General features: G+C 41.8%; 1 protein-coding gene across 2 annotated transcripts in view; it reads left to right on the forward strand.

Annotated features, from left to right (window-relative positions):
- Nucleotides 1–16,606, forward strand: part of TUBGCP3 (tubulin gamma complex component 3) — a 130,801-nt gene that overhangs the window by 64,900 nt on the left and 49,295 nt on the right. For both annotated transcript variants that reach the window (XM_075918510.2, XM_075918547.2), the window contains 2 exons: nucleotides 7,933–8,058; nucleotides 12,813–12,881. In XM_075918510.2, coding sequence (XP_075774625.1) covers nucleotides 7,933–8,058; nucleotides 12,813–12,881 — 195 coding nt within the window. The remainder of the gene's footprint in view (nucleotides 1–7,932; nucleotides 8,059–12,812; nucleotides 12,882–16,606) is intronic.

The raw sequence follows: 16,606 nt of genomic DNA on the forward strand, positions 1-16,606 counted from the left end.
CATGCCATTCACTCAAAAGAAGGCCCCTCGTTTCTCAACCTATTGCTCATTCCACTAGAGCGCTGGCCACTTCCACTGCCTTTGCCCGAGGCGTCCCTCTCAGCGACATTTGCCGGGCAGCCACCTGGTCCTCTAGCACTTCTTTCGTTCATCATTATGCTATATGCGGCGCTGGGCCCCGGACGCAGCAGTAGCGTCCGCGGTTCTAGCCTCTGCACAACATCATTGACCCGGTGCGCACCTTGACTACTGCTTTGTAGTCACCTAGAGTGGAGCCCCCACGGGGACCACTCGAAGAAGAAGGGGAAGTTACTCACCTGGTGTAGTAACGATCGTTCTTTGAGATGTGTCCCCGTGGGTGCTCCACGTCCCGCCCGCCTCCCCGCTCCGGGTCTGTCTCCTTATCTCGTTATAGATTCCGGACGGTGACAGGAACTGGCGAAGGGGCCAGACTGCGTGACTGGAGAAACGGCGCGTGGAGCCTGCCGCGCATGCGTAGTCCGGCCGACTGCAGCTACGAAAAGCCTCCGATCAGCGGCGCCGGGACGAGCCCGACACCTAGAGTGGAGCACCCACGGGGACACATCTCGAAGAACGATCGTTACTACCCAGGTGAGTAACTTCCCCTTTTCACGATAGCACGATTTTTTTTTTTTTTTTAGGGGAATATTTTTTTAATTACACAACCATCCCCGGGATAACACAATTTCCCCAGCCAGCCCATTGCTAGTGGCTGCACGGGGCTTCCCCCGCCTCCCTGCAAAATGAAGGAGGGTTCACCACTCGCCGCACTGTTCCCTGGCGACCCTCCCCCCTCTGGACGCAGTGCGGGTCCCGGCAGACCTGTCACAGGGGCATACTCCCAGTCCAACTCCCACTATGTGTGACAATTTTGAAGAGCATGTTAAGAGGCATCTTTGCAAACTTAGATTTGAATGTCATCTTGCCAGACATTGACTCACCATTGCAACGTGGAGAGAAAACTGTGGATGGTTAACTATTACTATTCTTCAAGGACTCAGTGGTACCTGAGCTGCTTATTTGTGCCTATGCACTACGAGGTGCTGCACAACCAGTTATGTTTGTGGTCAGAAAGTCTTCTCTGTACAGAACTGTGTTCATGCTAAGGCAATGAAGACTGTGATAACCCATGTAATCTTGTCAAAGACCAAAAAGATTATTGACCAGAAATGTCATCAGTGCTATTATATTTTAATGATTTTTGTGCAAATTTAATATGATTTAATGTGATGCTTTGAGGTAAAAAATAAGTCTGATTTGGTTTCTCAAATTATAAATAGTCCTTAAACTAACACATGCACATATTTTAACATGATCATTTGAAAATTATATTTTATCCCTGTTTTATGGAAACAGTACTTTTTGGCAGCTTCATATAAAACCTCATCTTAAAGCAGACATGACAAGCTTTACAAATGATGTATATATGTAGAGCGAGAGTACATTAAGTTGAGCAAATTGGTGGTGGCTGCTGCTCAGCTAAGGAAATGAGGACCTTGATAAGAGTTTTAGCTGTGTACATAGAAAGAAGAAAAATGAGATCTTAAGTGTTGTGGGAGAAATGGCAAAATATAGACATGGCCATGATGGTGAGGCCAGAAATGAGAATCAAATTTGTGCACTGTGCAGTGGAGTATAGTGGTATTGTGAGTAGTGTTAGAAAATAGAGAGGAAGCAGGTAAGGGTATAAAGAGTTCTTTTTTTTAATCCTGTAACTGGTGATCTAGCCAAACATGCAATATAGAGACTGAGATGTGGGACTGGCAGGAGGGGGGAAAAGTCATGAGTGGAAAGGCAAGTCTGTAAATTGTCACTATGAAGATAGTAGTTAATGTGATTTAATAAGCTTATCTAAGTAAAAGAAGAGGTGGAAAGATCATAAATTGAATTTTATTAAAGCAGGAATAAGGATTACCCATTTAAGATACACCGAATCTCCAAAGTAATAAGAGGCAAACCAGGAGAAGTCAGAGTTGTTGACAATTACCATGATAGGAGAGTATAACTATTAAAAGCTGCAGAAAATTCAAGGAGAAATGGGATAGAATAGTGGCCCTAGGGGTCTGGTGACATGAGTTTCAATGAAGCAGAGTAGAGGTCAGATAGAGTCTGGCAGTGATCTATGGTGAAGCTGGAGGAGAGGACCACAAGGCAATGGTTGTAAGTGATACATGCAGTGATTTTTAGAAATGAAGACTAAAGATTAAGGATCAATATTTGGAGGCTGCAAGAAAATTTAAGTATGCTTATATTGTGGGGGTAGAGAGCCAGAGAAGTTGTAGGGCTGTGTGGGTGAGAGGGGTGAGTAGTGGACCCTTGGATAGGTCTAAATGCTTGTCATAACCTGCTGTACACTTTGTAACTGGTGGATGCTGCTTATGAGGACAGTGACAGTCCTTCAACTGCCTTTAAGTGTTTGGTCTGAGTCTCATGCTGCTCTGTCAGTATAGCATGGCCTTAGAGAGGGGGGAAAAGTACTTTCAGGCTACTTTGTGCTGACAAAGCAGTGTAGAGTGACCAGAACAAATTAAAATCAGACCCACTTTTGAGTGTGTTTTGGGGTTTTTTGGCTTTGGGTTGGGGAGGGGGGGGGTCTGCAAATATGGGATTAATAAACTGCCCTTTCATGAGATAATCAGGTATCCAAACAATAATTGTGGAGATTTTTCATATCCGCGTCGGTCTCTTTCAGTGGCTTATTTTTACAAAGCTTTCCTTCTGCCTTTGCAGAATAGAGAGTCTGAAAACTCCCCCAATCCTTTCCTTCTAGAATAGTGGTCATCAACCAGTAGATTAGGATCTACTGGTAGATCTTGGAACCTCAGAGGTGATACTGACAGGTTTGGCCAGGAGGCTATCAAGTTCTGGCACTTCATCTGCCCCTCTCAGCACTGCTGTGCTGTTCCTGCCCTCTGCCTTGGAGGTGCTTCCACCCCGGGAGCTCCCTGCTTGCTGTGCAGTGCATGGGTGCTGATGTCAGGGTGTCCCTCCCCTCACCCTGTACCCCATCTCCACAGATCACAGGGGGGCAAGGATGGAGAGAACTTGCTGGCTGCTTTTGGGAGTGGTTCAGAGCCAGGGTAGGGGACAGCCTACCTTAGCTCCCTGCACCAACACCCTGAAGCAAACTGAGGTAAGTGGTGCCCTAGTCCTGAGTCCCCACACAGCCAAACTCCCTCCCAGAGCCTGCACCATGAACCCCCTCCTGTACCTCAACTCCCTGCCCAGGCTCAGCTCAAAACCCCTCCCACACTCCAAATCCTTTAGCCCAAGATCAGTGTCTGCATCCCCCCCTCTATACCCAAGCCCTCTGCCCCCAGCCTGATAAATGTGAGGAATGGGGGGGAGGGAGGAAGGATGGAGAGAGCAGGAGCCAGGCCATGGAGAAGGGACAGGAAGAAGGCAGGGCAAGAGTGTTTGGGTTTGAGAGAGATCCTGGATTGCATTTACATTCAAAAAGTGATCTCATGCTTTAAAAGATTGGAGACTGCTGTTCTAGAAACACCAGGCAGAGTTCTTCTCTTCATAGGCATCATTTTCAGTGAAATAGCATAGAAAGGGTGGGAACTGGGGGGGGGGGAGGGGAGAAACCTTTAAACCTCTATTGTAGATATCAAACTGTAAATGAAATTAAGCTCTGCAGCTTCCCTTTCAAGCTGTTTTTTGTAATTAGCTTGTGATAATATGGTAACTTTAAGATCGATTAATGAGTGCCTGTCAGCCGACGGTCAGGGCAGTGTGTGTGGGTATGTCTCCTAAGTCTTCAACTGCTAAGACACGAAGTCTCGTTGCAGCAGGCAGCCCAGAAGGCTGAAAGGAGCCCCGAGTGTTTAACGTCCGTGACTTTACTGCTAGGACCGAGGTCCCGTCGCAGAGGGTAGCCAAACAGGCTAACAGACGCCCCAGTGTGTAGGAAGAGCTTATTACATCTTAGATTTTAACTGCTAGAACACAAAGTTCCTTCACAGCGGGCAGCCTGGGAAAGGCTGGAAAGGTGCCCCAACGGATCTTGTCACCTGGGAGTGACACGGATCCAAACGCCCAAGCTCTCCCTATGTCTGTCCCTTTATGACCGGCTGAAGTTCTTTTAAATTGTGCTTGGTTCTATTACAGCAACTGAAGGAGTCAGGTTAAACTTAAACAGTTACAGGTTTATTAAAGGAACTTATAAATCATATGGTTACAATGGCTATTGCTCTATTTCATAATTATTAGCAAAATATAGATAGATCTTAAAAAGTGGTTATAGGAAAAAGGTAAAGATAGAAAATAGAAATAATGGTACCAAATGACAGTTTAATCTTTAAAGAGCTCTAACACTATGTATATATATATACTTAAACAAAGGACCACATCCAGGTACAATTTTTACCCCCTTCTGTGCCTCTCGACTCCAGCGTGTCAGGCCAGGGCCGGTCTCTCAATTCCTCAGAAAGACGAATACGAGGTGGGCATCCCCTCTGGAACCTCGGGAGTTCAAACACCAAACCCGACCAGCAGATAGGTGGTAGATTGACACACAAAGTCAGTGTGCTGCTGGACTCATCTTTATACCCCTGGGGGTCCGTATTCTCTTTGTTATCTTAAGAGGCCAAATTTTACTGGTCCGTTTTGTGGCGCCAGTTCTTACAAGCAAGTTTCAAGTTAATTTACACTTGTAAGAGAGGAAGATAGCTAAATTAGGACTGCCGGATGTTCTCGTTGGGCGGGAGATTCCTCCTCCCGCGGACGGTTATGTGTTCGTATCAATATGGGTTAAGTCAAGGGCACGATGTACAGCCTCTTGGTCAACAATTAGTTTGACCACCCTCCTATCTCTGCTTACAGTTGGTCACGGTCACTGAGCCAGCATATCTAAACCTCCTGCTCCAAGGTTTTCAAAGAATATGCTGTTTTCCTGCTCTTATGTGCCCTGCATGGTTTCAAGCAGACAAAGATGGATGTTAAAATGGGGGTTCACGTCTGGCTACAGTGCCCGGGCAAGTTAAGATGTTCCCCAACAGGTAAAGGGAACATACAGAAACCTGTTGGGGAACACTTTAATCTTACCTAATCACTGTTTGAAAATTCTTCAAGTGGCCGTCTTGTCACAAACCAATTCTACTAGCCAAATACACAGAGAGGCATTAGAATTCAACCGCATGTTCAGTTCTCATGCTAATGGCCTCAGTTGTGATGAGGGATGGTTGGGACGCTATAAACCTAACATTCAAAGAAGGGGCAAACAGCTCTTTGTGTAGATTCCCGTTATTGCCATTGATTCTTATCTGCTTCATTTTAACTACCCATTCTTCAGATGCTTACTATTCCTAATTCTGCCTTCCTGTTTTTCCCTTGATATTTCTGTACCCTCTGCTCCTTGTTTCCCGCCCTCCCCCTTTCTTCCCTATTTATTTTAGGTCTGCACATCCTAAATTCAAAACTCCGGTCATTTGAAGAAGTGGGCTGTGCCCACGAAAGCTCATGATACCATCTACGTGTTTTGTTAGTCTATAAAGTGCTACCAGACCATTTGCGGTTTCTGTGTTACCTTTTCGAATTATCTGATTTGTGTCCATTAATTTTGTGTCGTAGAGACTGTCCAGTTTGGCCAGTATATATGGCAGAGAGACATTGCTGGCACTTGATGGCATGGATCACATTGGTGGATGTGCAGTTTAATGAGCCTCTGATGTGGTAGATGTGTAGATAAATAAATGAGCCACATAAACCTGTTGGAGGACATTTTAACTTGCCTGGGCACTCATTAAACCGAGGTTTAAACAAAGACCTTAACTAGATTACTCACTACATTCCACATCCTAATGACCTAAAAAACTAAACACCAGGTACTTAGAGCGGGTTCTAAGTACTCTTTATCAGTTTCATTTAGCAAGGACCCTCTAACTGATTATTCTTTTCCCATATGTTTCCCCTCCTTTCCTTTTCCCCTCATCCCCTCCCTTTCTTTGCTATTTATTTGGAACCTAGATTCCTTAAACTCCATTCATCTGAAGAAGTGGATTGTACCCACAAAAGCTCATGGTATCTTCATTTTTTTTTTTTTTTTTTTTTTTTTGTCTCTAAGGTGCTGCAAGGCTTTTTGTTTGTTTGTTTTTAAGGTTTTTTTTTTTTTTCCAGTTACAGACTAATATGTCTACCTCTCTGAAACATATTACTATTGTTAGGCCTTGTCACAGCATATGCACATTCTGTCTCTTACGGGAAGGTATACAGGGATGTGGACACTGCCTAGTTGGCTGTTGAATCGTTGGGAGCCCTTGATCCAGGGTTGTACTGCCTAATGTCTAGAGTCAATGAGGAGCAGCCCACTAACTCAGATCAGCACAGCTTGGTGGCAAAGCCAGTAGTGGCTCGCCCTTAAACTCAAGGCAGCACAGCTTAGTAGCCAAAGTCCATTGTGATCAGCCCCTGTTGCAGGGCAGTGTGGTCTAATGGTCAGAATCATTTGTAATCAGCCTGTCTAGAGGCAGTACAGCCTAATGGCCAGAGTCAGTCATTAGCCCTGTGAGCACCGTACCATTCCCTTGGTGGGGAATCTGGCCGAAACATGCTGAGTTTACATGGGTGGGAGAGGCCATCCTGCACCCTCCCTGGCTCTCTTCCTACCATTGCCGGTGGGTTGGCGTCCCATGTGGTCACTGGGTCCTCTGTTTCCCTGGTAGCCGCTTCTCCCTGGGGCTTTCCTGGGGCTGTGGTTTCTGCTGTCAGGGTCGCTGGCTGGTTTGGCCCTGGAGCTCCTGCTGGAGGTCCTTCTCCTTCTGAGGCCAGCTCAGACTGAGCTGCTCTCTTGTCTCTTATGCTACCCCAGCATTTGGAGCATGCCCAGTTTGGGTAGAGGGGTGGGACTTCTTCTGCCCACAGAGTTTTAACCCCACCTTCTTCAGTGTGGGGTATGCTCACCCCATCACAGGCCTGTTGGTTACATTCAATACTTAGTGAACTAGTGGAGTCCTTCATTTGACTTAATTGTAATGGATTTCATTTCACTAAGCTGTTTTTGCTGTTTCTTCTCCTAGATCCCTGAGGTCTTGAGCAGCAGTCATTCCACATCAAGTGCTTTTGCTTGTGGAATTCTAAATGTGTTGCTCTTATCTATTCTGCTAAAGTTATGGGGGAAGCTGCCAGATCCACTTATTGGTAACAATTTATAGTATGCTAGAAATTGTTTTGTTTTATGAAACAATTTCTGCTCTCAGTTACTTGTAACGCAGCCAGACTACAGCTGTTTGGGCTGAAATTTTCCATGCTGCATTTTTGTCTCAGGCCACTTTTTAAAAAAGTGTTTTTCTACAAAAACCTTTCAGCCATTTATGGGAGCAAAGGAGAAAATATCATGTTTTGTTAACTTAGTTTTACCACTATTTTATGGAGAAGCTGTAGCAGCTCTCTACTTGACCCATTAGCAAAATGCATGTTTTATCTACTTCTAGAGCTGGTCCACAGAGAGAGGATAATAGTGTACTACAGCTACCATTTACTTCATTAATTTAAGTGCTTGAGGTCTAGGGATCTGAAGGTTCCAACTCTGCTGATCACCTGTGATTCTTTATAATTCCACATGATGGAAATTCTGTGTGTGTGTTTTTCTGGTTTTCATTTTTTAAAACTATGAAATTTCATTACATCTATGTCAAAAGAACATTGAGGTTATAGAGTCAGACATTCTAAAGTTAAGGAAGGCTAGAATTATAATTGCTTATACATTATTAGTCTTTAATTACATGATCACATTTTTTTTTCTCGCAGAATCCCTTCATTCAGTGTTCACGATAAATGGCATTCAGTGAATGAGTTTGCTCTATGTTCGGCAAAGAGATACTTGGGGGAATAGTGAGGGTTTGGGCTTTTTTTTTTTTTTTTTTTTTAATTCTGACTGAATGAGCTTTGGTGTTTTTGTTAACTTCGTAGGTCAGCCTGTCCAAATCGCTCAGAGATACTACAAGCAGACTTGCAGAGTTAGGATGGCTACACAATAAAATAAGAAGATACACAGACCAGCGGAGCTTGGATCGTGCCTTTGGGCTCGTAGGTCAGGTATGTTGGATACAAAGATTGCTAAGTTGCAATACTTTGATTTCATTCCCTTTAGGAACTGCTGGGTCTAAAAACACAGTATGAGAATGGTTGGGAGACTTGGGAGAATTCCTAACTTGGAGTCTTTTAGTATCATTTGATTTACTCCTGTGTGCACTGTCATTGTTGGCTATGAGCCAATGTCAGGGTATAAGGGCATATACCAGCCTGTGGGCCAGATATGTTTCACTGGGGTTAGCTCTGTCAGGCCAGCACTGCTATATTTACCTGTGCCTCTGCAGGTACAGGTAATTGCTGCTCCGATTTGCCACAGGTTATCATTTCTAGCCTGGAAGCTGCCAGAAGCAGTGTCCCCATTTGCACCACTTCCTGCAGCTCCTATTGACTTGCAATGGTGATCTGTGGCCAATTTGCCCATACTTTCAGAGGAGCAAGTAAATATAGTGGTGGTGACTCAACAGAGGCTAATCCTGGTGAATCAGATCCTGTCCGCAGACTGGTATATGCCTACTCCTAGTGTAGGATAAAGGAGTTCTCAGCTGAGTTATAGGGTTCATTCCTGCTAGTCCTATGAAGCAGTCTTGCCCTTCTAACCCTAGTAGGAGTACCTCTTCCATAGACTTGAACTTTAATTTTTTAAGTTTACTATATATGTATATATAAAAATAAAAATCCAGGAATGGCATAATGGCATCTCTGAAAAGTGTCATCACTTGCTTTAATAAACTTAAAAAACGACAAACCATATAGTAGCACTTTAAGGACTAACAAAACATGTAGATAGTGGTATGAGCTTTCGTGGGCACAGTCCATTTCTTCAGCTGACCAGCTTATCTGAAGAAGTGGGCTGTGCCCACGAAAGCTCATGATACCATCTACATATTTTGTTAGTCTTTAAAATGCTCCCATACTATTTGTTGTTTTTTAAATTTATCCTGTACAGATTAACTGGGCTACCCCTCTGAAGCTTTATCACTTGCATTGTTAGAACTATTTTGCTTTATTTTGTAGTTATACCTCCTCCCTTCCCCAAATGTGTAAGGGAACGCTCTTGACTAGGTGATAGATGATGTTAAATGAAATATTGCATTACTTAGGCTAAATGCAAATCACCAGTTATCTGCTGCCATTTCTTTTGACCGCAACATCAAAAGAGTGTTAATTTTTGTTTTTATAGGTTCCATCACCATGACTTAGTCTTCAGTAACTTCACAGCTGCTGTAAAATCTAAAACCACATTTACCTCTAAGGCATTCCCGTTTTCTCTCACTTGTTCCCTCTGTAAAACTGGATATTATCCCTTCTGAGTCGTCAGAAATGTTGTTGTCCTTGCCTCTAGCCATAACATCCTACCTAATCTGCAAAGAAAGTGAAGTGCTCCTCCCTTCAGTCTAATTTTTCTTGAGGTCAGTAGAGACACTATGGTGCTTTCTACTTTTCTATCGTTTTTATTCTGTCCCCTTCTGACTGTCTTTTTTCATTCTAAATACATAAAATAGATATATAAAATTAATTTATATATTTATTATAACAATATATTAATATAAAAATTATTTTCTAAAGGCTAATATTGACATCCATGTTTTATGTGGCAGTACTAATGTATGTATATGTGAATTTTTTCAGAATCTCCCCCCATTTCTAGGTGAGGTTTCCTACCTTCTTTCCTAGAATAGTTCCTGCTTCTGCTTATTTTCACGGTTTCTGGTATTAGTCTGTCATCTCACAAAACAAGAGAATGTAATTTACTCAGAAAATTAAATGTCTTCTATCTCAGACATCACGTATGCATTTCAGGGTCTGTGTTAGTGTGGTGTAGGCCATCAAGTAGATGTGTAGAGTTTTCCATTCATGATTTGTGTCTGAGACTAGCACTTGTGCAATGTCTGTGGCACTGGTGTGTGAAAATGTAATTGTATAATTTACTTAAGCTGTCGGTAACTAGGCAAAAGATCATATTTCATCATTCTTGAACATTTTTTATACGACAATTTCAGATGCTGCATGCTCAGCATTAAGAACTTAATATTTCAAATATAGTGTGCAGTTGAAAGCTTCTTTAATTTGCTGTCACAGAAAATTTCATCCTTATTTAGAGCACACCCAGAAAATTACACATTTATTTTAAGCCTAAACAAGGTTACTAATCTTCCAGGATTGGCCGGGAGTCTCCTAGAATCAACATTCCTATCCTGGTAACTATTAAAAGCAATTCTAGAGATTTTAATTGAATGTTTTAAGAAAATGTCATTGTGTCATGTTTGGGCAAAAAAAATCTCCTGGAATAGTTTGTCAGAGTTGGCAAGACTAAGCTTAAACCACCTGTATATGTCATTGTTGACCCAACTTCTTGACTGAAACTTGAAGGTCAAAAATGAGTCTGTCAGGTTACTAGTAATATGTGTCATATATATACTGCACATTAACCATTTATTTTTCCACCTACACTATGCAATTGTTGTTGCTTTTCCAGAATATTCAGCTGTGACATATAATTATCTTGTATGTTCACACATTCCTAAAGAAAATACCAAAGTAAGGTTGAGGTGATATGTATTTTAAAGTCCCTCTCTTGAGCACAAGTTTTACTTTCCTCTGGAAACTATTTCTTTCTGTGTTTATAGACTACATCAGACTTCTAGGATAATGTCCAGTTTTTCATTGCATAATTTGTATCCCAAACCTTATTTTACCAAGTAATTGCAAATTTTACTGAATGCAAATTTGAACTACTAAATTTAATTTCTTTTACAATAATCTGATGTCCAGTATGACAGTAAATGCTTTGAAAATTGAAGCTCGAAATGTTTAACTTCTAAAAAAAAAATGTAGAAATAACATTTGGTTAGTGTGTTTTACAAAAGAACCTATTTTGCCCTCCAGTTGAATGGGCACTGCTTTGGTAGATTGCTAAATTGTGCTGAAGAAGCAAGTGAGAAGGAATGGAAAGCAGTGTTAAATGTCATGGATTTTTTTTAAATCCGCAATCTGTTCATCACTCTTGACCCCTCGCTGGAGTAGTATAAGTTTGTTCTTTCTTGAATTTCTCTTTCTTGCTCATAAAATCAAATTGAAGAGAGGAACACTTTCACTTACTTTAAGGATAGGATCAAATCTTGAGACTGGTCACCTTTTTCTTGATCTGGAAAGGAGATGGAAGGGATTTAAGTTTATTGAAGGAAAATTGGGATTCGTTTTCCTTCTGTCAGTGATAATAATTATTCAGTGGGGTATATTTAAGGTAGAGAATAATTTATTTTACAGTGTATTGTTCGTATTTTTTTTTTTTTTTACTTTGGATTTGTTTGACTTGGTTTTAGGCCGATGGAGATAAAGCAATATATATATATATATATATATATCATACTTCTTTATGTAAATTTACTGTTTCCAGTCTAATTTGAAATGCAGATATCAAAATTGCCAATTAACTTCGATTCCCAAAGGAGTTTAGATAGGTAATGATGTGTTAATTGTTTGTCACTTGACATAAATTAAAAACACATTTCTATCACAATAGCAATCAATTTCTTTAAATTAAATTTTCCTTTTTAGCCTGGTTAACATAATTAATAAATAGTAATAACGGTGAATGATATTTCATATCCTTTCCTAGAATAATTCCTACCCAAATAATAAAAAAATTCTGATAAAATGTTTTCTCTGCCTTTAGGAAAATATTTTCAAAACTGTAGTTATTTTCTGGTTATGCTCTAACAACATAGGCTGGCTTAGAAAAAAATGACAAAATGGTCTGTAATACTTTTGCTTCTCATGGAGTGCTGTATTTGCAAGTGCTTAAACCTTATTGAAGTCAATGAAAGTATTTTTGTAGCAGTGATTTTCAACCTTTTTTTAGGCTGTGTATCCCTTTCCAAAAAATGAGGTCTACTGTGTATCCCCATTTGAAATTGCAATATAATTTACCTATGATTAGATTTCCAGGTCTTACTAAATAAAATGCATTGTCCACCATTATGGGAAAACCACTGTTCTGTTGAATTCTTTGCGTTTTGGATTAGGCCTTAATCATCACAGAGGACTTCTGCACCTTTCAGATCATTTAAACTCTTAATTATTCTTGTCTTCCTTTCTTCAATATCCATTGAGGAATGACAAGCAGTTACTGTGTGTTCCAGAGTCAAAATATACAATACTAATTTAAACAAGCAACACCTAGAAAGGGAATAGTAATTCTTTTCAAGCACATAGGAGAACGTATTGGTTTGACCTTGATGTTTTATGGACTTGTTCTTTTATAATAGGTATTATTTAACATTTATATTGTGGTCATGCCTAGAGACCTCAGCCAAGTTGAGGTCCTTTTGTGCTTGCCATGGTACACATTCTGGAAATGTTGTTCTTGCTCTCAAGAAGCCTAAGTTTCTTCAAACAACTGATGTAAACAATGCTATTCTGCTGCTCAGATTTTTTAACCTACTTGAGAACCCAGTTACTTACGATATAGGTGTAAGAATTTAGGCTATCAATAGAATTAAGTTGGTAGCCAGCAGAAACTTTCTTGTTCCCTGACTGATGATGCATATACTTGCTAGCTGCACACCGAAGAAAGAGGTAGCACTTGGTGCATTCATATAATCTCTCTGGTCAATACCTAATTTGACTTTCTTAAAGTAATTTCAGTTAGATGAGGTTTTTAAGAAAAGATGTACTCTTAATATCAATGTTTTAAAATTTAAGATGAAACTGAAAATGGAAATAGAATTTATTAGATGTTTATTTTCCTTTCTCAGAGTTTTTGTGCTGCCTTACACCAGGAACTCAAAGAATACTACAGACTTCTTTCTGTTTTACACTCCCAGGTAAACTAATACTTCTGATTTGTTCTTGAGTTTGCCTTTTCATGTTTAAAAAAAATCACTAAATAATTTTCCAAAAGATTATTACATTTGGTTAGGCGGTTTATTTAGTTTATTGATATAATATGAGCATTATAAAAGCAAGAATTTTGTTGGTGAAGGGGCTAACTATGTATGTATCTGGCAACTATCCAGTAAAATACCAGGTGTGTCACTCTGCCTAGAATATCTATAAAGACAGTGTAAAGTAATGGAAACAGTTCCAAGCTTGGTTGAGAACTTTTATGTTCAGAATATCACCATCACTTAGTTTGCAGTCTGTTACCATCCAATTTTTAAATTTTATTTTGATTTTATACATCTATGCTATGTACAGCTACAGTAAGGAATGTTTCTTCTGTGAGTGCTTGCATATGTCTGTTTCAGTGTAGGTATGTGCATGCCTCTTCCCATTGGTATCCAGGGAGTTTTCCGCAGTAGAACCTGTAGAGGTGACCCCACTCTTTACCATGTTCCTTGTGCTGGGAAGTGAGGGTAGAAGGAGTGGAGTCACCCCACCCATCTCAGTTCTTTCTCACAAAGAAGTTTGTGATCAGAGTGTGTCTCTTCCTAGAGATCTACTTACCCAGTTGTAATCTTTTGTGGGGCGGTTTTTTGGTTAAAATTTGTGTTTTATTTCTAATTTATTAATCCATTTTTTTAGTATTTTTATTTAGATTAGGGCTGTCAATTAACACGCATTAACACCTGTGATTAACGCAGAGCACAGTTAACACATTTTTTTTAATGTGTTCATCGCAGGCGTTTCCGTGGCGCTGCCCCTTTGAAACACTGCTAGGGCGTTTCACAGGGAAAGTGCAGTAGGAGCCTGGGATCAGCTGGAATCTCCAGCTGACCCCGAGCTCTGGGCAGCACTGCCCCTTTGAAATGCCGCTGCTGCATTTCAAAAGGGCAGTGCCTAGGGTCAGCTGTGGGGCGCTGCCCTTTTGAAGTGACATCCTGGCATTTCAAAGGGGCAGCGCAACACAGCCCGGGATCAGCTGGGGACTCCATCTGATCCTGGGCTCCAGCAGTGCTGCCACCTACCCCCTTTGAAATGCTGTGCCGGTGGCGTTTCCAAGGGGCAGTGCTGCGTGGAGCTGAGGTCAGTGGGGGACTCCAGCTGGTCCCGGGCTCCTTACAGTGCTGCCCCCTTTGAAATGCTGCTGCTGTGTTTTAAAGTGGGGAAGCGCGAGCAGAGCCCGGGATCAGCTTAGGACTCCAGCTGATGCTGGGCTCCTTCAGTCCTGCCCCTGGGCCTCATTTCAAAGGGGCAGCTGGACTCAGCCTGGGGATCAATGAGGACTCCAGCTGATCCCAGGCTCCTGCAGCGCTGCCCATTTGAAATGCCACCACAGCATTTTGAAGAGGCAGTGCATGCAATTAATCGCGATTACATTAATTAATTGCAATTAAATTTTTTAATTGCTTGACAGCCCTACTTTAGTTTAATTTATTTTTTAGGCTAATGTTTGCTTAACAGGGCTTCTGGGCCCTTCTTAATACTGGGATAACCTATACCAAGTACCCTGAAGGTCAAGCCTTGCATGTGCTGCAGAAAACCTGTGCCTTCAGTTTCCCTAATTCATGCTATCAAAAGTGCTTGGGGGCAGGTCACTAGAGACAGTTATTCCATTTCTCACAGTTTTAAGACCAATACAAAAACTGAGCAGGGGGAGGCAGGGTGTTTGTTTTCACTGCATCTTGATGAAAGCAGGCCTGAAACAGGCTTTGTAACTCCCTTGATCATCAAAGGGAAGCTCTTCAGTAACTCTTCTTGAAGGGCTACTTCAGCATTACCAGCAGAGCAGATCTCCATCCCCAGGTCCATTGTCTTCGAAGTCTTAGGGTTCCAAATAATCCTGGCCAATGTTTTCCCTAGGGATTGAAATTAGAGGGAGGTGTTTGAATTTACAGGTGTTTTTATTCTCACTACTTCCTCATAACCAAGAAATTGGAGTTGGAGACCTATACTAGATCTCAGGAAACTCAATTGCTGCGTCCGTTACCAACGCTTTAAAATGGTGACCCTCACCACAGTCATACCCACCCCCGACGAAGGAGATTGGCTGTCCACCCTCAACCTTCAGGATGCTTACTTCCACATTGCAATACACCCATCACACAGATGCTTCCTCCGATTCACAGTAGCGAACCAACATTTCCAGTACAGAGTTCTACCTTTCGGCCTATCAACTGCCCCAAAGTATTTTCAAAGGTGCTAGCACTGGTTGCTGCTGATCTCAGAACAAGGGGAATCACCATTTTTCCCTACCTCAGTGATTGCCTCATAAAGTGCCTGTCTCCTTACCATACGCAGCAGGCAATGACAGTTACCAGGGTATTATTTGACAGACTTGGGTTACGTATAAACCTGACAAAGTGTGTCTCGCTCCCAACACAGACACCAGACTTCATAGGTGCACACCTGGACTGCGAAACCATGATAGCCTCGCTTCCACAGCACAGATTCACAGCGATTCAAGACTTGGTGCATCTGGCACAGCGCAGCCCCTGTATAACTGCCAGGCAGTGCCCTTTCCTCCTCAGTCACATGGCAGCCACCACCTTCATGGTGCCTTTGCATGCCTGCATATGAGACTGGTGCAGACGTGGCTCAGGACAGCATACAGGCCGCACATACACCCATTGAACAAGTCTCTCAGCATGCCGTGCAGCATAAAAATCTCTCTTACCTGGTGGACACTAATAGACAATGTCCCCTAATGCTTACAATTACCACAGATGCCCCTTTAACAGGTTGGGGGGCTTATTTGCAGGACCAGGTAGTTCAAGTCTTGTGGACACCAGATGAACAATACAAACACATCAATTTGCTCAAGCTCAGAGCAGTCTGGTATGCATGCATGCACTTCTCCCAGATAATATACCACAATACCATCGGCATACCGACAGACAACACGACAACAATGCATTACATCAGCAAGCAGAGTCACTGTGGAAACAGATTTCTATTTGACATCCTTCAAGCTAAACTGGTTGATAGGATCTCCCTCTTTGTCAGTAATATGCTGTTTTATCCAGCAGATAGTATTTGAGTAAGAGAATCCTGTTTACCAGCAAACTCCAGAAAAGTGCACAGAATATATTTTATTTCCTAAAACATGCATGTGTGAACTCCTTTTGCAGCTTCTAATGCATCAGAAAAGATTTAAAGGTACTAAATCTGCCATTCTGTCTCTTAAATAAGGGTGGATGCAGAATTGACTCATTCTTTGAAGTTTGTGAATATGTATACTGCTTTCTCTTTGAGGGGGTTTGTGAGGTTCTGTGATCCATTTTATTGCTTGGTACCAGACATCTTAATTCAAAGTACTTCATACAGATTCTCATCAGACTTCCTCCCAACCTGTTACTCCCCCTCTTCCCCACCCCCCAAAAATCCTCAAAAGAATATGCTCACCAAAGTTACTCATTTCTGACTTGTGCTCCATAAAGGTTGATAGCATCCACCCAATCTTAGATATAAGAAGTCTGAACAAATACATCAAAACTTTAGAATTCAGAACTCTTGATTTGAAAGATTACCTTGCTCCAAGCAAATAGTCAGACTTGGCAGACTGAGACAGAGAGCACTTCCAAGATCACGTGTGACCCTGAAAGGGGCACTGTATAGCAGCCCCATCTTACACTCAGAGCTGCATTGATATTGCATGTATCTCATAGTG

This window comes from Pelodiscus sinensis, chromosome 1 (genome assembly GCF_052426305.1).
Source record: "Pelodiscus sinensis isolate ZL-2025 chromosome 1, ASM5242630v1, whole genome shotgun sequence".
Classification (NCBI taxonomy): domain Eukaryota; kingdom Metazoa; phylum Chordata; order Testudines; family Trionychidae; genus Pelodiscus; species Pelodiscus sinensis.